At 40.8% G+C, this 21,530-nt stretch overlaps 1 protein-coding gene across 6 annotated transcripts in view; it reads right to left on the reverse strand.

Moving 5' to 3' along the window:
* znf521 (zinc finger protein 521) overlaps nucleotides 1-11,471 on the reverse strand; it is a 115,285-nt gene extending 103,814 nt beyond the window's left edge. For 2 of the 6 annotated variants that reach the window (XM_023335001.1, XM_023335002.1), the window contains exons 1-2: nucleotides 10,555-11,283; nucleotides 3,552-3,608 (exon numbers count right to left, since the gene is read on the reverse strand). In XM_023335001.1, the coding sequence (XP_023190769.1) occupies nucleotides 3,552-3,608; nucleotides 10,555-10,594 (97 nt within the window). In that variant the 5' untranslated portion in view covers nucleotides 10,595-11,283. The other 4 variants (XM_023335000.1, XM_023334999.1, XM_023335005.1 and 1 more) reach the window with 4 other exon arrangements.
* Nucleotides 11,472-21,530: the final 10,059 nt, after the last annotated feature.

Raw genomic sequence — 21,530 nt, forward strand, 5'->3', positions numbered from 1 at the left:
TCTGAGTGTACCCTCCTCTGTGTGGATGGGATTTAGAGGACTCTTCATCAGATCGACTCATTCCCCCCCATCATTAAAGAACATCATCATCCAGGCGACGAAGCTGCAAGCTTGGAACTTGCCGGATTCTTAGCGTTTGTTAGGAGTTTACTTGTATAGAAAGACGGTAGCGGTGAAGATGTAGGGAGGGGGTCGGGGGTTTCTTATGGTTGATGTGCGCGGTTTTACCCGCCCCCAGTCCTCCAAGTTCTTATTAAAGGACAGCTTAATATTCAGATGTGAAGAAACGTAAAAGTAGAATGGCAAAGGTGTTCGTCAAGAGCTGTTTCTCTAACCATTCTGAACACATCACAATTTGGGTTTATTATTTAGTACAAAAAATTGCCGTACATTTTTCAAGAAAAACATTATGATGCACGCTGAGCTGAGATGAAAGTGATACAGATCTCAAACAATTACAATATGTTAAGAACAAACAATGAAGACAACGCAGAGAGAGAGAATGCTGACTGACGGAAGCACAGGTACACAATCGGCATCATCCACCAGTAAAACCTGAATGCGCAGAAGAGATACAAGCGTACAAAGAAAGAGGGGGAAAATCAAAGCAGCTGAATGAGAAACAACATTTGAACATACCGAATGCTCTTTCTCTTTCTGTCTTACCAACTCCCTCACTGGGAGTGATAATATTGAACAGAGCGCCTTGCCATGCCATTAGTGCAGGAAAACATCAAAGGAAATGAATAATAGAGAGTATGATTTTCTGAAGTGGTGGAGTGAAAGAGTCCCTTCCTCTTCCTGCTGTAGTGAGCCCTGCAGTACATTGATCTGTGGGCAGCCGGAACCTAAGCAGAGCCAGAGTCTCCAACGCCGCACAATGACACCACACTACTCTGAACATACACTACAGCACCTAGCCAAGACTTCAGATCTCTACAACTGTTCTCAGCCACCTTCCTTTGACAGAGGTGAAACAATCTTCACCTCTGAAAAGGGTGAAAAAAAGGGCGGGGGGGGGGCAGCCTTCTCAGTCTAACTTCACCAAGAACAAGTAAGCAAGAAAAAAAATAATATATATGTGAAGGCGGGAAAACAAGGACAAAGATGTGGCATAATTGCATACAGGCTGTACAATAGTACAGCCAAGCTGCAAATCTTAAGCCGCCCCAGACTCTCTTGGTAAAAAAAAAAGCATACTGCCTCATTAAATCTCAGACATCAAGCTGTTCCTGCCTCTCTGTACTATACATTTTAGTGTCTATCTGTTAGAGGAGTCTCTTTTGTTAGAATTTATCCTTTGCTTCTGCTTCTTATCAAACATGAATGAGAGCCAAGATGCAGGACTTGCAGCAAGCTTGCAGAGTCACAAAAGTCCACAACTTACAGTGGCAGGTCTTGAAACCCTGTCTGATTAAGCTATTGGCTTGTCAGAAGTCAAAAGGCTTTTGTGGGACTGTCCATCAACGTGCCAGATGGAGAAAAATCAGGTGAGCCCTTTCTGTTGCTTTTCAACTTGATGTTTTTCAGCTGTAAGTTGAAGCGACCGCTGTTTGATTACCTGTGTCGAAACATTTTTAAAGTTGCCAGTGACGGGTTTGACAGCAACTTAAAAGTTTTCCACTCGAAACGGCTCATTTTCTCATTGACCGTTCGTCAATCCATGCACAAAATAAATCAGTCAGATGAAGTCAAATGAGGAAAGTGAGAAATTAATTTGTGCGCCCTCCTGATTTCTCCACAGGCAGACATCGATCATGCAGTGGCTGTCTCCCCTCACTCTGGAGATAGAAGCGGTGGAGGGATGGTGAGAGGGGAGATTCGTGTGTCTGAGGGGGTCGTTGTAATCAGGCACACTCATTAGCTCTGCCTTGGCTCTGGATGACAGGAGATCTCTGAGGCAAGTTAGTCTCTTATGTCCAGGGTTAGAGGGGAAAAAAGTAGCTCCTTTACACAAAAGAATCAACTGATACTTATCAATACATTGGTAAAAAAAAAGAAAAAAGAATGGGACAATAATGGCGCTTTCTATGTGGTGGCAACAATCAAAGAGATATAATCAGGTTCCACAAATTAGAATCTGTTTTAAAGAAACATTTCTCAGCAGAAATATCCAGCTCAGGTTTGGCCACATTTTAATCTTAAACTGGAATGGACCAAATTGAGTCCAAGCTCATAAAAAAAAATTAAATGCTTTATAACATCAGGAACAATGCACATACCGTACTAACGTGTGCAGTGTAGAATTATCCACTTCCGCTTAAATCGGTATTTTATATTTCAAATTCGAGGTAATCAGGAGTAATCCAGACTTATTCAGAAAACTGAATTAATCTTTAAATTTAATCCCAATAGCAAACTTTAAAGCAGATCTTAACATTAGCATTGTTGGGTCCCATTGGTTACTCACATATAGTATTCTTAAAGTGTTTAAAAATAATTTTCAGGTTGTTTGTACTGTACATGTTTTAATGTTTATGACATTGAGTACCCAAATTTCTATTAGATAAATACTGATGAAGGCTTTTAATGCTTCTGAAACCAAGTATTGCCAGACCAACAGTGCACTTTTGTCAGTCAACTCTGTCAACACATCAGAAAACTCAAGAACTACTTCCTGTCTTACTTGAAAATGAAAATCAACAAATACACAGCAATCACATCATATCTGGGGCCAATTTAATTAAATGTTTTAAATTTACTTGATAACATGCTGAGAGCAAGTGGATAGAGGTTGACGAGGAATACTGTGGTGATATCGCAAGATCTTGTGGCATGAGATCTCTTTACACTAGAACTCCTTAGACATAAAAGTTTTAAAAAGATCAAACATAGCTGAGCCAAGCAAGTATTTATAGTGCTGCACACAGCCTCAGTGTTTTGCACAGGAGCACTCAGAGAGCTATGGGTAAATGCCGGACTAATGTGGCAGCCTAGGTGTACTCGTGGTCCCCAGCCTGCTGGGCAAAACCATCCATATCGGGTTTAAAATAACCACGCCTGAGACTTAACCTTTACCAGAGACAAATGAAATGAAAATATACTGTGTGGTGCATCAGAAGCAGACTTCATTCATAGGGGGCTTTCTGCTAGCCTGACCTGAATTACCGCTCTGTTCCTGGAGGGCCACTGTGAATGGCACGCATGGAGACAGGACACATTCATCTGCGAAGCTCTATTTTACATCATACAGAGGGCTGGGAAACAAAGAGTGTAAAAAAAAAAAAAAAAGACAGCGAGAACACACAGAAACACAAGGACGGCTATGGGCACACTGGCATGCATGCATGCAGACCCGGCATACACACACACACATATGCACACAAACACACAAGACGATACATCACCGCTCTCTGCCTTTCTCTTGTGGAAAACACATGCAACCGTACAGTTTACACCATGAAAACCGTAAAAACAGGAAACCTCATACTTTTTCATCAGTCTTGTCCAAACTAAGGTTTTACAGACAGAGACACACACACAAACACACGCCTACAGACACATGATCCACTTTCCAGCCGAAAATGATGAAATATGAAATGGAGCATTACCGCTTGGAATGGCAGTCTGCCCAGGACTGTGCTGGTCCTCTGTCACATTGTCTTCTACTGCCAGAAAAAAAAAAAAAAAAAAAAGAGAAGGGGGGGGGGGGATGGAAGGAAAGAAACAGTTAACGGTGAAAAACAACTTTGACAAATTGAGATTTTTGATTCTTTTTTTTTTCTATATGGAAACTAAAAGAGCTTTCAGATGCTCTCGATGGCTCAACCTGTGGTTTGGGAATCCACACAAGCCTTTCAAGTGTATGAGCTCTGGCAAAAAGGCAAACAGCCACACACGTAAATAACATATTGGACTAGGTAATGACGTGATGAATTATAAACGTCTCCCTTGAAACGCCTCCCCGATATCAACATCGACTAAGTCAGAGAAAAAAAATACCTTGATGACTACATTAGTAAGACGACTAAGCAGCATGCTAGTTTAACAAATTAGACGGAAGAGCAGATTCCAGTGCACAGAAATCAAAATGCACATGCTAAAAGTATCACCAGTTTCCGTGCAATACCAATTGCTGGCTTCCTTTAAGATCAGATCTGCCTACTTCCTTTAACTGTAACACATCAAAAATAAATATTTGCTACAGGTCCATTTATGGAAGTAGCAGTTGTGATTCTATTAAAGAAAAAAAATGGTACAAAGACATTCCTATATTCATTAAAGTGCCTTTGTCTGTTTTTATTAAACTTTTTTATTAAACATTTTTATTAATTGCATTTGATATAAACTTTATTAAACTTAAGTTTATGATGTGTAGAGTATAAAACCCTTAAAACATTTCTGGATTTGATCACTGGTCAGACCTGATAAAGGGAAAAGCCGATTCCTCTCTCTGGTCAATTTATTGGTGTATCTCTATTATTATGAAATACCCAGTTAAGATTCAGTTTTTGTCTCATAACTGTCAAAGCAGGAGCAAAGTGGTTTTACTCTAACAGGCAGGGTGACAATATAGAGATAGCTTGATGGAGACTCTGCTGATTAGGTGAATGGCAACTAAGTCACTTTTGACTTTTTGACAACAACACAAGCCTTGAAAAACATGACTTGTGTTTAGTTAAAGGCAGAACCTTTTTAAATTGGAGCCTTTTTAGAGCTGGTGAGACTTTCTTGTGGCATGTCAAGCACAAGAAGCGAAATGGATTTTAACAGCGGGAAGAGAACAAAAGAGTCTCCCACCTGTTCTATGTAAAATGAGGGTCTCACTGAGGACTTCATACGCCTCTGCGTTCCACCCCTGCAGTTGAAATGCATTCTCCATTATGTCCTTTCTTTCTAGCCTTTCATTTTCTTGGGCAGAGAGGAAGGGAGTTGAGGGGGGGACTGACAGGACCTCCCAGTAGGGGAGTATGGCAGTGACTGCCAAAGCAGAAATTGGCGCACTTTTAAAATTGCACAAAATATCCTGTACTTTGCATAATTAAGATGGGGATCCTATGGTGGCAGAAGCCTTTTCCTCAGGGGAGTAAGAGTCCGTGTCAAGCAGGGTAACAAACATCAGTGGAAAAATGAAGAGGGGAGTCGAGTTGCTTTTTGTGAGACACAAACCAGCCGAAGATGTCTGTTTTCTTGCCAGTCCATGATGACTTCCAGAAAATAACCATTTACATGCCTGTAATGCTCTTTTTGGAAAGTTTCTTCATGCATCCATGTACTGCATATGGAAAATATGCAAAACCACTGGTCAAAAGTCAGACAATTAATTAGCTCAATCAATTAAAAATGGTGACATAGTCCTAGTTGGACACCACTGCGGTAGTGCGTCCTCTCGGAACTGCTGTTTCAGCCTTCGGAGAAAACTTGTCCTGTTAAAGGAGGCCTCTGTGACTGACGCCCTGAGAGTTTAATGAGTTTCTGTAGCACTGTTGAGTGCCTTGCATCTCGGATCATTTAAATGGGCTACAGATAGGGGGTCCTAATAAATCCCCCGCCGTTCTATCAGAGGATGGTGGCGGGAGCTAGAGATTTTGTTTTGATTACCGTCACTGTTGGCGAGATGAGGGAGCTCAGGCAGAAAATTCTATCTTACAATGCCATAAGAACTTAAACATTACTGCAGTTTGCGATGATTTGTCACCACTGTGAACTTATTAAAAGTTTTGCCATTTAAAGTAAACAACTTCCACCACCACGCAAACGCTTTTCTCATTTGTACCTGGCTGCTTGATAATTAATAGCCAGCTTGGAGCGATCACGAAGGGTAAGCTGTCAAGTAAAGGAATGTTTTTAACAAGCTGGACTATGATTAACAAAGAGAACAGAGCAAATATAACTAACAGGCTTTTTAATTAATGTGTTCTTAAGCTTATGATTGGCTTGTAATGACTTGAGTAAAACTTAGTTCACAGTATTGTAGACGCATCGCTGCTATCAGTTAATTAATGTTTGACAAGGTACAGTGTATCACTAAAGCGACGTCAGGCTGCAATCACTGTGCTATGCATTGTTGATACAGCATTGAGCACACTTGGGACAATTTGGGCAAAGAACCTTTCATTTAAAAAAAATTGCAGCGGAAGAAAAGCAGTTCTGCAACACTTAACATACTGACCATAAACACATGTAACGGTTGTTAAATAGGCTTATGATATTTACGGTTAAATCTTGTTGTTTTTTTTTATCTTATATGTAAAAAAAACAAACAAAAAACGAAATAAAACAAGACAAATACAGAGGAAAATAGCCTGGAAAAGCTGCGAAAAGCACTTATTCAAAATACCCAAATAGAAGAAAAGAATATCTGACCGTGTGAGACAATAGATTCAGGGGTGTGTGTGTGTGTGTGTGGGCGTGCATGTGGGGGTGTGTAAGCACACAAAGATGTATGAATAGAGGATATGTTTTATGCTCTTTTTCCACAAGTATGCCCACATACTTGTGCCTGTAAGCCTTTGTATGGTGTGTGATGGGGGTGAGCAACTCGCAGACATTTAAACAGCCCCGAAGTGTGTTCCTGGATATGCGTGACTCATCTGCTTGGTTACAGCCAGCGAGGACGATACAGTGCCGAACACAATGGCTGTGTAATCCGCCCTGACTGACCGGGAAGGAGACGCTCGCCACGGGGAGTACAACTCAATTTAGCTCGGGTCAAGAGGTCAACCCTCCTCAATTAGGGCCGGGGAGAAGGGAGGGAGGAGGACACGCACTGCACATGAATAACTTTCTTAATGAGCATTATTTGAACTGGTGATTAGTGTCATAAATAATTTGCTGCAGAAAAGCATGTTGATCGTGTTGCATAATATTTGTAGTCCTTCACATATTGTTTCAAGTATTGTGTGAAACAAATTGTTTATAAAAAAAGAAAACAACCCCATTTGTGCCAGTTCTTTTTTTTTTTAAATCTCACGAATCAATAATCTCATTATGCAGGTTGTGCAAATTCAGCTTCCAGTAAATATTAATGCCATTCATCCTGATACTATTATATCAGAAACAGCAGTAGTACTAATCAGTCACTGTCTCTGACTCAGAAGTGTGTCTCCATGTGGCAGACAAGCCATGACAACAAGAGCGACACATGCCACGGAAAAAGGACAGATATCGGCCAGCTCCCGCGACACCCGGGTCCAACACGCTCAGCCGCACGTCAAGAACACTGACAGGCGTGCTAATGGGATTTTTTTCCATGGCTTCATCATAATTTCCTTAATGATAATTCTAAACCATATTTTTGTGTCACATTAGAAAAGCGTTAATGGGTGTTATGCCACAGATCATTAATTGTGAACGGACTGAAATTTAAAGCAGCTGAGGATGACGCAACTGTTAATACGTATGTAAGGAAAGATGAGAAATGTTAATAAAAAATACAGTGTATTTCTGCATTTTAATTACGATAGTCATTCGTGACAATCCACAGTAAAAATTTTACATGTGTTACATGAGTTTGGAAGTTATTTCAAACTAAAATAATTAACATTAGTGACATTTTTGTTCTATGATTCTAAAGAATCAGACTGCTGAGAGGAGGGCCCTGCTTCTCATACCTACTTGAGTTCACTGGTGAAATAAAAAAAAAAAAGTTTTTATTAGAAACAGTTTGCTGTTTTTGAACATTTTTCTTCGACTTACTTTTCTTGAAAAAATAATTATTTTTAATGTAAGACCGAGTGTTTGAGTAGATTGATTCACGCACAAATTGAAACATTTCTGATGTGTTTCAGTATTCACAAATCAGACACATGAACAATTTATTAGCGGCTAAGATAATGCATTTCTTTTTCCTGTGACTACAGAATGTCAATCCTCCAGAGTTCACTTACGTGGCAGCAGATTTCTGCTTCTAAAAAAGCATAAAATATTTAAGGTGTACATGACACAGGCCTGATTTCAGGACAATCGCTACACTCGCAGTAAATGGTGCGGAAAATGTATTTATACATGCAAACGACAGACCTGGAAACTTCTCTCCCTCAGCCAATGAACGGGTGAATGCTGGGAGTGTCGTTTGTGCTCGGAATAAAAATATCAACCCAGGTTGACATTATTCAGGAAGCACTGTAGGACAGACGACGTGGCAGTGGTCGTGCAGGATCGGGAGCGAGATCGTCCTTTCCTTACTGCTCACTGAGTGCTGACCCAAAGCCACTGCGCATCAAAACAAAATTACAATGTGCCTACAGTTGAGAAACGTGGAAGGCTCAGGATTGAGTAAATGTCAGCAGCCGGGGTGAAGTGTTTGCATATAAGCGAATGATGTATGGTCTCGTCCTGTGCCATTTATTCCCCCAAGCAATAACGTAGCCGGATCTGTCTCTCAGACTTAATTGAAACGGGACTTGTAATGTTGCCCTTTTCCTCGATGGGACCAAAAAACATAACCTCTGACTCCCACAAGCCGCCAAGACTGAGAAAGTGGGTATGCATGTGGAGGAGGTGGAGGGCTACGCAAGGGGGGGCAGACAGCAAAGAAAAAGAAATAGTGCCAACTGTGACAGCATTATTTTGTCCTCTCTTCTACAGACACACCATACACATTCTGTGGTATCCATACACATTATGCCTGCATCTTTCATTTGCACCTGTTTATTCTGCACTCTGCTGGACAACGCGTTCTTTATGAGCACACTGACCGCTGCCCTAAAACAACACTCAAAAAGTGAAACCTGAACTCTGAAACCATGCAGCTATTCAGACACAGGCTCACACATGTCTGCATGGGACAGGAATATACGGAGGGTAAAAGCACAAATATAAAATTAGACTTTCCGAAACACAAGTCTACAAATAAGACGCTCATTTTGGTTATTTTGAAAATAGTGTGAAAGAGTGAAACAATTTAAGGAAATGACAAGTTAAATTATTATGTACATCTGTATGAGTCCATCTCAGTCCCCGAGGAAAGACATAGACAAAGAACAATAAATAACATCTGCCTGGCCTGGCTTGGGTCTGATCCAAAAAACAGTGAAATATCTCTGACGTATCGCTGCACTTCTGCCTCGGCGAAGACAGTGGAAATGAAGACGCAAAAGTAACAGCCCATTTTTTTTCTCTCCCCAATTTCAATTTTCGGTGACAACGACAAATACAAACAATGTCATCACTCTGACTTCATTTGCATGCTGATTTGCTCACTCCACATCCCTTCTCTGTCTCACACGTCGATGTGCACAAATCTAAACAGATGTTCTCCTGAATATTTTCGCACACACTTGTAGAATGCTGGCAGCAGACAATAATGCTTAAAAGACATTTGTTTTAAGGATAACCAATGTCACACCACCTAGCGAAAAAAAAAAGAAAAGACGAAGAAGAGAAACTCGTCAGTGGCGATTGTTTTTGAGAAAATAGGAGCACGTTTGCACGGAGTTGTTTACTGCAAAACGGAGACGATTTTTGAAAAAGATGTGCGTGCACTCACATTTCCATTTCCCTCCTGGGTATTGATTTAAAATGGTGGCTGCATGAATGTACTACCACAAGACCATGTAATCTTCCTTTGAGAGGAAGACTTCCGAGAAAGGAAAGAAAAAACAGGGGGAGAGAATGAAAGAAAGAAGGGGGAAAAGAGGGTCTACAGACCACAAGCTGAGAAAGTGAAATTGTGGACAATTATTTGCTGAGCAAAATACAATGCCTGCCAGATGAACTGGAGCTCAAACTCCAGAACTCAGCAGAACCCCACACCCCCTCCCCCCTTTACACACACAAACACACTAAATATGCAACTCAGAAAAGTCATGTGTGAAGAGTGTGTGTGCATATTGCTCTGTGTTGCTGTCTCTATTTCACTTTCCCTCCCCCCTTTCTCACTCAGTGACAAATGGTGGATCAAATTGCAAACCATTGCAACTGTGTAAAAGCCAAGGAGCCTAAGGGGGATGAAAGGAAAATAGTGTGTAGAGAGGAGATTCCCCTCCCCCCCCCCCCCCCCCCCCCACACACACACTTTTCCACATTTGCATAATCTAACTTATAAATAATGCAGATGGCTAGAATGTAACTTTATAGATCCTTCTTTAAATTCTCTTTATATAGACATCCGTGCTCGCACGCAGGGAAAGAAATCACAAGCCTTCCTCTTTCCCCCTTCACATATAAAATGTTTCCACCTTAGTTTCTCAGACAGAGGTGGATCACGTGACCCAGCCCCCCCATTCCATCAGACGGCTCAAGTTCCGACCTGGAGCGTCTTTAACGCATCCAGATGTGCGCCAGCGTCGCGCTCCGCTGTTGCTCTCTCTCTCTCTTTCTCTCTCTCCTTCTCTCTCTATCTGACATTCTCCATTGCCCTGCCCTTGCACTTTAACTGTCACTACAATCCAGTCATAACTGAAGCGATATGCTTTTTTTTTTTTTGTAGAAATTAATTAGAATATAAATTGTTATTATTTTCTTCTCCGATAAAGTCCGTATGCTACCGTTCTTTTAAAGAAGTTCACATTGAAATGGGTAAAAAAAATGGAAAACACACACGTTTCCATTCCTTTAATAAGAGCAAATGTTTTAAGAGAGCCAGTAAAAACACACAGGCTTATCACTTACCTTTCAGTGATCTTGGTTTCGCTTGCTTGCGGCGCGACATCCTATAGAAAAGAAAACCCCCAGCTGAAGTTGCTCAGTTTCTGCCTTGTAAATTTCAGTGTAGGACGGGATAGTCTATAGGTATGGTATCTTTAAATTGCTCTGGCTGAAAAATCGCGCCATTACAGAAGGATGCAACTTCCAGCCGTGCGTGGCCGCGCGGTGTGGACGCGAGTTTGGTTGTTATTTTGTGATGAGTAGGTGGAATGTTATAAAATCCAATTAGCCCCGATCGGTGTGTTTACAGTTGAGCTGGAAAAGTGCGAGAATGTGCCGATCCCGTCATGCCGCGTCCTTTCTCCGGGAAAACACACACGCGTGTGGGCATGATGATCGCTCAGATAAGAGATGAAAAGCGAAATATTGCTATAAGCTTTTCGCTTCTCATCTCAAATGCATCCGCGTTAGAAAGGCATCTGCAAAACGCCTCCTGCGAGAGCTCAAAAAAATCCAACGAAACCCCACAAAAAATAAAAAACAGAAAAAAATGATAATCACACTTTTTTTTTCTTTTTTTTTTTTTTACTTCATATCCACCTAACAGCATAAAAACTACTGCAGACTCTTGCCTTTTCTCCCTCCGGTCAGCTAATCATGAATTAGGTTCGGGAATCTGATCTAAGTCTACGTCTAAATTGCTCTTAAAAGAGGTTGAAGAAGCAGAGAGAAGATGGAAGCTCCCTCCTCATCACAAACCTGCAAGGTCTTGGACTGCGCTGTCGCTCCGGTAGTCCACATAATAATGGAAAATGGAAGCAAGGCCCCCAAAGCCATCAGGATGGCTCCAGAGGGGGCCCCTACCCCGCAGGGACTCGCTCTGTACGTAATCACTGAGGAAATCATTGTCAGCCTGCCTGCACTCACACACAGACAGAGAGGCATGATTAAAATCCGAGGGATTGTGGCAAGATACGGATTGCTGGATCCGCTCGGTCCCCGGATCCGGAGTCGAACTCTAAACCCAGAGTCGGCTTGCTCACCCTGGCGTCTCCTCTGCCTTCATGCTCGCCGTCGGCCACTCTCCGTCTACGGCAGACGGACTGGTCCCCCTTCTGGTAGAAATGGTTAAGCAGAAAGACATTTTTTTGTGCGGGCTGTTGGGCTGCATGTATGAAATAGAAAAGTATGGAAATTTAAAGGGATGTTGAGGGAGCTTTATATAGAGGGCCATTTTTGTCAATGAAAAAACAATTGTGATATATGAAAACAAATATACTTATGCTACATAAATAGATATATTTTATACACATCTTATTTTTATTTTTTTAATTATTAGAGTTTTTCTTCTTTCTTTCTTTTTTATCTCTCTCTCTCATTCTTTCTTTTTTCATTCTTTCTTTTCCTCACAATTCAAAGGTGCACTGCAGCAGCCTATACCCCTCACCTGCCTGCAGTTGCAAAGGGCCCAATACTATGCCCCACGATGTGAAAATAAGATCCAGAGAGGAGCCCTGCGGTGGGCTTCTCGCTCTGCTCTTTCCCCCCTCTGCAGGCTGGAGGTATAGCCAAAATCACAGGCAGTGCATTTCTGTTTCGGCTCAGACAAATGTAAGAGAATAGTCAGGGTTTTTGTGGCTGCAGATCTATTGGGGAGAGGAGAGAAGAAGTCAAAAGGGCAAATCCAAGTGTGTGCCGCTGTAGTAGAAGGAAAATTAACAACAACCCCTGATAGCCTTTTCTTTGCCGTATCTAGTTTTGTGAAAAGAAAATTCACCATAAAAGTTAACTGCAATTGTAAAAGTTAATGATGTAAGTACACATTAGGTTTGGTCTTGTTCTATAGGGTATCTCTGCACTTTTTCTTCCAGCTCTTAATGAGGTTTTATACCGTTAAGGATATGAAAGGCAAGCAGTTATTATGACACAGGAATTTAAATGTAAAAGAAACTGCCGCTACAGTGAAGAGAAAGCATAATTTGCAGTTTGCATCCCAAAATGTTAATTTATCTTCATGTGATGGAGCAACATAAATGATTCTGGATTGGAAGAAAAGTTAAAAAGCTACATCCAAAGCTTTGGAGACTTCACACAGTTTCATCTATTTAATGAAAATTGCAAATGAAAGGCACTACTGCAAATGTACCAAGGAATCTCAGAAACCCTAAGCTAACAGGATAGCATGATTCATAAATCAGTCAAGAGATCCAAAGTAACTCTGGAGGAGTTGCAAAGATCCACAGCTCTTGGAGAATCTGTTGACAGAAAAGATAACATAGATTCATAGAAAAGATAACATAATACAATAATAATAATAATAACATAATACAGTAACATAATAACATAATACAATAGAGAACATAACTGTTCTCTATTGTACAGCCACAGTATCATGCTGCACTATGGTACATGAGCACTGTCTCAGTGACTGACCAATAGAAGCTCACCACCAGCTCTTCAAGCATCTCAATAAGTGAAGTATTTGAAGTGCCTTCTTGACTGTTGCTGTCGTGTTATCAGTCCTCTTGGCGGATGAGATACTTGAAGAATTGGGCAACCTCCACTCTTTTGATGCTGATGCAGATAAAGCAATGGATGATGAACTTCAATCTTCTAAAATCTAGAATCATCTTCTTCATCTTGGTTAAGTCGAGGATCAGGTTGTTGTTATGGGTCCAGTTCTCCAGGTTTAACCTTTTTTCTCTAGGACGTTTTGCTGTTGGATGTGATTCTGCCTATTACAGTGGTGTCATCAGCAAACTTATCAGCAAATCATAAGCTGCACCTTCAACAAATCTGGGATTTTGTGAATTTGTGGCAGGAAAAAATAAATGTTTAAAAGAAAGTCAAGAAGTCCTGTTTGCATTTTGGCACAGTTCAAGTAGCATTCAGTGCACACCTGTGAATAAAGATGCTTTGGTCAGATCACACTAAAATTTATATTTTAGGCCAACATGTAAAACCTTTCATATCACCCTGAACTTGCGACAGACTGGCGACCTGTCCAGGGTGTACACCGCCTCTCGCCTGAAAAGTTCGCTGGAGATAGGCACTAGCACCCCTCCAGACCCCACTAGGGACAAGGGTGTACAGAAACTGGATGGACGGATGGATCACCCTGAACTCATCATTCCCACCATGAAACATTTCGGAGACAGTTCAAGCTGTGGAGGTTGTTTTCTTCTGTACCTCCAGGCATGATGGTCGGAGTAGATGTAAAGACGGATGGAGCTAAATACAATGCAGTCTTAAAAGAAAACATTTTCAAGGGTGCAAAGAACTTGAGTTTGTTGTGGAGGTTTGTTTTTCAGCAATATAGAGCAAGAGTTTCAATGGAATGACTTGTATCGAAGCACATTAATTTGTCAGAATGGTCCAGTCAAAGTCCAGATTTAAATCTGTTTAAGAACTGAAAGGCCCTACACCCGGTCTGATCAAAATTGAATGATTTTTCATTTAAAAAATGAACAAGAACTCATCCTACGGATGAGCAATGAGCTCCAGCTCATTTGCAATGACGTGGTCCTGCAAAGCATTAATTCTGATTAGTGCTTTGCTTTGATTTGTTTGAGTCAAACATTTTCTCTCAGATTTTAATTTATAGAAGGAAAAAATTAATTATGCATGATTTTTCTTGCACTTTGCAATCATATACTTCTTTTGTTAGTCTTACACCAAAAAAATCACAATCACTTCAATTATATTGAAGTATGAGGTAATAACACAACAAAATGTCAACAAGTTAAAGGGGTATGAATACTTCTGCAAGGCACTGTATGTACAGGATGACAGTCATTATTTTCTGTTTTGTTTCTGTTTTGTTTCAACAGATCTTTTTTTTTAATCTTTGCACATAGACCTGTGATAGACATAATATGTAAGTGTTTTAAATTAGAGCCTATGACCTACTTGTGATGTCAAGGTTTTTTGTTTGTAATTGTATCTGCACCTTTTGTTTTTCAAATAGCTCCCTAACCCACTTGCTGCCACAAAACATTAGCAAAAGATCAATACAAACAAGTGTGACACAGATTGACATGGCACGCTTTGGTAAATCCGGCCCCCTCACAAACTACAGTAAACTTGGTAAACACAAACATGTAAAACATCTGTCGGTAGGTGCTAGGAAATCTGTCAGGAGGTCCCGGTTGCCTTGAAACTTCAATGTTTAACAATGCTCCAAAGTTCCTGCTCTGCGTCGCGGCGCTCTGTCAGACAGATCTCCCAAAGTTTTTTGGCACCTTACCCAACCCCACCTCTCCCACCCCCACCCCACTCATATCTCCTGAATACTCTCAAACACAAACAAACATTGCTCCACGGTCCTCCAGGGCTCTTTGCAACTTTCATTAGTGACAATGCAAGGCTTGAGTCGGCTCACAGCTCACGCAGCCGAGTCTCTTAGTAAAAGTGCACTCTCCCTCAGAAGTTTTTCTTTTTTTTCCCTCTCTTTCAAGAACCTCTAGAATAAACCTCATGGAAAGAAGGCAACTCATGATGCTCCGAAAACTGCCTGACATGACTTTCCCCTCAAGGTTTACCTTATAAATATGGAAAGGAGAATAAAAAGTAAAAATTTTGGGAGCAAATAAAAAAAATTTAACAAAAATGTTATTTTCTCAAGTCTTACCTCTGCGGAAATAGCAGAAAGGGAATTGTGCAAAGATAACAAAACAAAGCACATAAATTTATATCTGCACTTGCTTTTATGCTCCTTCAAAATGTGATGTGTTCATTCTCATAAACGGCATAAGCGAAAGCCTAATTTCACTCTCCTTCTGTGGCTACAAGCCAGTGAGATACAATTGAAAATGCAGAGGCGGTCTTCTTTTAAGAGCTTTTTTTTTTTTTTTAAGAAAATATGAACAGTTATGTGTGCATTTTTTTTCCCAGAAAGTCTGTGCTGCAGCACTGGAGATTTCAATCTGCCTCCCAGCAGGGTGAAATGTTCCCCAGTGGAATCTGAGGCCCTCGGGTGTTTGGTTCCTTCAGTAGCTCTTATTGACCTGTGCCCTCATTCACCCTCTGTCCATTTGGCTCAGATGGTCTCCAGAGGAAAAAAAAAGTGATAAATAAACTTTTATAAACAAAGAAAGTTTAAATCCCAATGATACATCTCCTGTAGAAATAATAATAACTGAAGGCTATTTCGCAGAGTAGACTAAGAGACGGTGGAGAAAGGGTGGCTTAAAAGCATACTTGGTCAATTATGATCTTTAGAAGAGGGCAGATGCACAGACATGTAACCACACACACACATTTGACTTGCCTCATTAAAACCCATCCAGCTCCTGAAACTCAGACATGTGAATGTTTCCCTTGAGGAGTGAGGCAAGCTCATTCTGAGAAAAACAGAAGACTGAACTTTTTTTTTTTTTGTCTTACTTGCTTATAATTACAGAGATTGCTGGAATGCATGACCCCGGAATAAGGCTGAATCCTGGGAGAGTCCACTAGGAGCATCACCGTCTTCAGTCTGTGGTGCCTCCCTGGTTGGATGCCACCCACACTGCGTACGGGTGAGGTCGTTGAGGTGCCTCCAACACCAGAAGAGCCCCCTCCAGAGGCTTCACACTCTGCTCCAATGAGCCAAACTCCTGAGGCTGAGAGGAAAGAAAAGCAAAGCGTATGAGTGACTGAAAACGCTGGCCTCTGAGTACTGATGCATCTACTCACCGTAAACTGATTAAAAAAAAGAACAAAAATTACATGGAGAGCTAACAATCAGAGGGCTTTAGATTTGGCAAGCAAGGCGCGAGTTCTGCTTTCCAACTTCACTGTTATCCAAACTGTTGCGCAATTAGACTTTGGAGCTAGAAATTATCATATGTATGCAGTCCAAGCAAAATCAGAGTCTGTCTATACTAAGAAATAGTGCAAATAATGAGACATGTCAGGAACAGTTGAGGGTAACAATTTAAAGGACGTCAACAAAAACAGAAAATATGTAGCACAAGTGGTCATCGTCCACAGTGACCTTCCAGCTGGAAATCTGCAACTTCCATCTTCCCAAGCCAAGGAGCCCCACGAAGCAAATCCCAAAGCAGGTCATTAGCACAGTGGTGTCACCAGACAGCAGATCCTGGGCCAGTGAGGGAGTGAGAGGGGGGACTCCTGGCACCAAGGCGGCTGCTGTGCGCTTTGACATTCAGGCCTGGCTGATCTATGGGGTTGGGGAGATAGTGCCCTTGCTCTGGGTCTTCATGAGGAGAAGGTCCTGGCAGCTTCCCTTCTGACTTACTCAATCATGAAACTGAGGTCAGAACATGTTGCACTCACATATATCCTTCATGTAATGGTAAGATTTATGGAATGTTAGCTCTACTGTGGTGAGTAAGTTGTGTGACTTCAACATGCAATTATCATTTATTTACATTAAAACTTAGCAAAAGCATTCATATATCTTGAGCTTTTTTTCATTGTAAATTTGTGCTGTCCAGTTGACTTCTGTTCTGTCCAGTTGACTTCTGTTCTCTCACAAAATTCAGCAGAGAAAACCTCAATAATGAAGACAAAAGAACACAGCAAACAGGTCAAGGATTGAAGATGAGGGGAATTTTAAAGCAATTCTAAAGTAAAATAATTTCCCAAGCTGATTGTCTCACAGAAAACTGTCATAAGACAATCAAAGCACAGAAAGGCAATAGCAACGGCTGGAGCACAACTACAAACCTACTGTTGACAGGGCCATTCAGATAAACTGTCGGAAAAAGGCTTGGAGAGCATTGATCAGGGGAGCAGCCCTCAAGTTTGAAGAAAATATTGAGATCGACAACTCAGGTGAGAGAATCTTTTGACCAGACAACCTTTGTTAGGAACTTAGCAAATCTGGTCTTTGAGGACAAGTGGCAAGAAGAGTCTTAAAGAAATCTCTGTTGCTTTCCATGAGCCATGTAGGAGGAACTACATGGCTTGTAACATTTTGGTTTGCAAACTAAACACAACATGTGGTAGTTATAAAGACTAAATATCACCCAGAGCACACCATATCCACTATGAGACATGGAAGGGAGCTATCATGCTGTGGGAGTGATTTCCTTCAGTAGTGACAAAGAAACTGGTCAGAGTTGATACAAATGTGGCTGCAGTGTGAAGTGTTACAATGACCCAGTCAAAGTCCAGAATCCAGATTTTATGGGCAAACTGGACAATTGCTGTACACAGACAGCCCACGCATATTCATGTGTCAGAATTAGTGAATAACAAACATTTAGTGTTTTTATTTGGTGCAATTTAAAAAAAAGTATTTCTCTTATGAGAGGAATAGTTTTGTGTTGGTCTATTACATAAAATCCCAACAAAATAAATCAGTACTTGTAGTCCTAACATGACAAAATGTGACAACTCCAAGCAGTACGAATATTTTTACAAGACACTCTTGCTACTGTAATCAATAATAAACACAGTCACAAGCTGCCTCCTCTTAAGGTACATAACATGTTTAGATTGTAGATTTGTGCATTTAAGCCAGCTTAGCAAAGTTTTGTTTTTTTTAACAATTGTGCAAAGAGTGTTATGGGACAGTGTCATACTGTGATAAAATTATTCTAGGGGTTTCATCTCCTTCACAAATAGCTTTGACCTCCACAGCCCATATACAGCAAATGGTGACCACTATAAACATGCCAAGAAAGAGGATCCACTGGGGACATTAGCGTGCGCCAAGACGAACATAAAAACCTCCCAGAGGAAGATGGACATTTTTCCACTTGGCACTACCTCATAAGATGAAAGGAACATAGAGCATACCTTTCTTCGCTTTAAAATGGGCCTTTTTTTTCTTGCTCATTACCACACTCTCATTAAGAGATCCTCACATTGAGATGAGATCAAATGTGCTCTCATCTTTGCTGGTACAGTGAGTAACTATGCTGCAACACTTAGCTGTGACACATAGACCCTCATCCTACCGAGCATTTTACACAAGGAGCTTGACACCTCAAGAAGTGTATGCTTATCAGGTTCAGTGGATCTCACATTGAATTTAACACATCAGTGAAGCAGAAACAGTCTATTATCTGTACATTAATGAATAAATATATGAGGAATTTATGGAGTTTCCATGAATAGTTTTAGGCTTTAACTCCGTATAATTTACCACATAGAGATACGCAAAAGTATCCATTGAGTTTGAACTTTGTCATATTTTGTCAGATTGTAATCATAAACTTCTTTGTTTAATTAGAATTAGATGTGATAAACCAATACAAATCGGTGCATGACTGTGAAGTTAAAGAAATTGTGAACATATTTTCCTACTAATTTTTTTTAGGACTTTCAATGTGTGAAGGAATTCAAAAAATTTGATTCAGAAACTCAATTGATAAATAGAGTTCCCTGTGTCGTCCCCCTGTGAACTATGTTCGTGTTCATGCTATGGAGATACTTTTCTTCAGTATGGATAGTTAGTTTTTAGTAGTTAGAGTTAAAGAGAAGATGAATAGAAATAAACACAGGGCAATACTGGAAGAAATAAGTTAGAAACTCATTTCTTGTCTTGAGTCTTGAGACTGCCAGCTGAACAATGAACCTAAATATACAGCGATATGGAAAAACTTAGAAGAAAACATGTTTCAATAATAAACGGGCCAGTCAAACTTCAGACCTAAAAGTGATTTAGAATCTGACTTTAAAAAAAGTGCAATCTCACTGAGCTTGTAATGTTACAGAAGAAGACTTTGCAAGCTGCTGATGTGCCAAAATTGTAGCAACATCTTTGAAGACTTGAAAATGCCACTGCATTAAAGGGCGAATTCATCTTTATTGAATATTGCCTCAAGGGAGCTGAATACAGATGCAACACACGCTTTCGTAAGGTTTCTACATGTACAATATGTAAACATTTTGTATTTATATTTTATCTTATAAAATCTCAATCGAGTGTGTTGACATTTGTGGGGTGAGAAAATGTAAAAAAAAGTTCAAATACTTTTGTCAGGCACTGTAAACATTTAAAACCAAGAGCAGTAAAATCAGTTGTTTTAAATGTCCACAGCTGCATTGAGTTGCAAACTGTCAATAACAATTTTGCTGTAAAAATTAAGAGCAACTGTCACCTGCATCCAATTTATGTTAGGGTTGTCTCTGGAAAATAGTGAACTGTGTAGAAAGATTGACGTTGTGTGAAGACATGTGGATTAGATCGGCTCCAAAGGATTAGAAGAACTCTCACTCCCAGGCCATGCAGGCATTATTCATCCTTCCTCCTCCTCCTCACTTCTCTCACCTTCACCGCTGCCACCCATCAACCACCTCTCTTGCTCCCCTATGACTCCCCTCTCTGCCTCTCCTACACTTGCAAAAAACCTCTCCCTGGACTGTGGTGGCGGGAGTTGGGAAAGCGTTAATTAAAGGAAAAGGTCAACACTCTCGGGAGCGGCAGAGGGTACACGCAGGAGGCTCCCATGATAGAACAGCTGCTCGCTGTTTTCTCCCAAAGCGTCCACAAGGAAGGCACCAGCAACTAAAGATGGAGGCCAGGCAACTTGGGACTGCAGGCTGAATCTGGAACCAGGGCATAAAGGATGAAGCTGATTTGACCCTCGCTCTAAAGATGAGCCTGGGAGTGCAGGCGGTGATTTGACTCACCTGTCCAGAATTTTGGTCTGAGTCTCGGCTATGTGCAGATTAGTGAAGGCCTCTTCAGAGCTCCCTGCTCTCACATATCCTTGTTTAGACAATGGGATGTATGCCAGGTCTGTTTGCAGAGGGGAACAAAGAAATAGCACTAAAAAAGGAACATGAAGAAAGGAAAAAAGGAGAAACAAGTCTTGTTGGACACTAAAGAATGGGTCAAAGGGACTTAGTAGGCAGAGACGTTGAGAATCTGTGATGACATCCTGCACAGCTGTTGTCGCTGACTGCACCATGTGTGAGGTAGCGTGGTTGAGACATCATTAAATAATGATAAATTATCTCTTCATTTTGCTCAAATATATAGCATTATGTTTTTTTTAAGGGACGCTCATGAGGGAAAATGGTTGGCCTAGTTTAGGAGACTTAGCAAAAAAAAAGGTGTTTTTGCATCAGCTGGGAATAAATGATAAATGAATCACATTTAGCAGCAATATCTTACAAATTAATTTGTTAAATCACAAAAAAACCTATACTAAAATCTAATTATTTTTGTTCTCTGTTACAAAAAAATTCACTCACTGAATTGAAAGTATGGTGCCTCACAGACGTGATATTAAGCCAATATTTTGACATTCAAGAAAATAAAGAAGAAAGAAAACACTGATTGCCACTGTAATTAATTCCAATAAATACTCATGAGCTTTTTAGCCAAACAAAAGGGAGTGTAACACTTTTTCCTTCCTTTAGCCCCTAAACACGCAGACATAATTAAACATCTATCCTCAGAGAAGAAGTGTTCCCAGTGGAAGGTTGTTTGGTTTAAGGATTTGCTCTGTGATTTGACTCACCGGGGACTCTCCATTTGAGTTTCAAGGTTTTATATCTCTAACAAGGCTTTAATTGCCAAGGTAACAGACCACCTGATTAAGCCTGACAATGCGTCTGCTTTATTTGTGGAGCAGGAGAGAACAAGTCGAACTCACCAAAACAAAAGGGTGACAAAAACTGAGGAGGAATATTCAAATTCTGTTTTGAGGGAATTGTGCATTCATGACAAATACATGTGGTTTATTTGGACAACGAGCTGAGAAGCATATTATGTGGACATGCACTTCAGCAGACTGAGATCTCCTCAGAAATTCTATTTACTGCACATCAGCTTTAGAGATGCTCTGTAGTTGCAGGAAAGATCCCAATTCTACTGAGAGTGTGGAGGAGGCGGCACTCAAAGCCTGAGGTCCCATGCCATGTGCCCTCCTTATTGTAATGAGTGCATTTCTCTCCTCAAACTCTGACTGGTGAGTATGTCAAGGAAGAAGAGCAGGAGCAGGAGGAAGAGGAGGAGGAGGGGGTGATATTCTTCAGAGGAGAAGGGGAGCGTCTGGTGGTGGAAAACTCTGTCTTAAAGTCCCATTTCTCCTGTC

The sequence above is a fragment of the Xiphophorus maculatus genome, chromosome 6 (assembly GCF_002775205.1).
Source record: "Xiphophorus maculatus strain JP 163 A chromosome 6, X_maculatus-5.0-male, whole genome shotgun sequence".
Classification (NCBI taxonomy): Eukaryota; Metazoa; Chordata; class Actinopteri; order Cyprinodontiformes; family Poeciliidae; genus Xiphophorus; species Xiphophorus maculatus.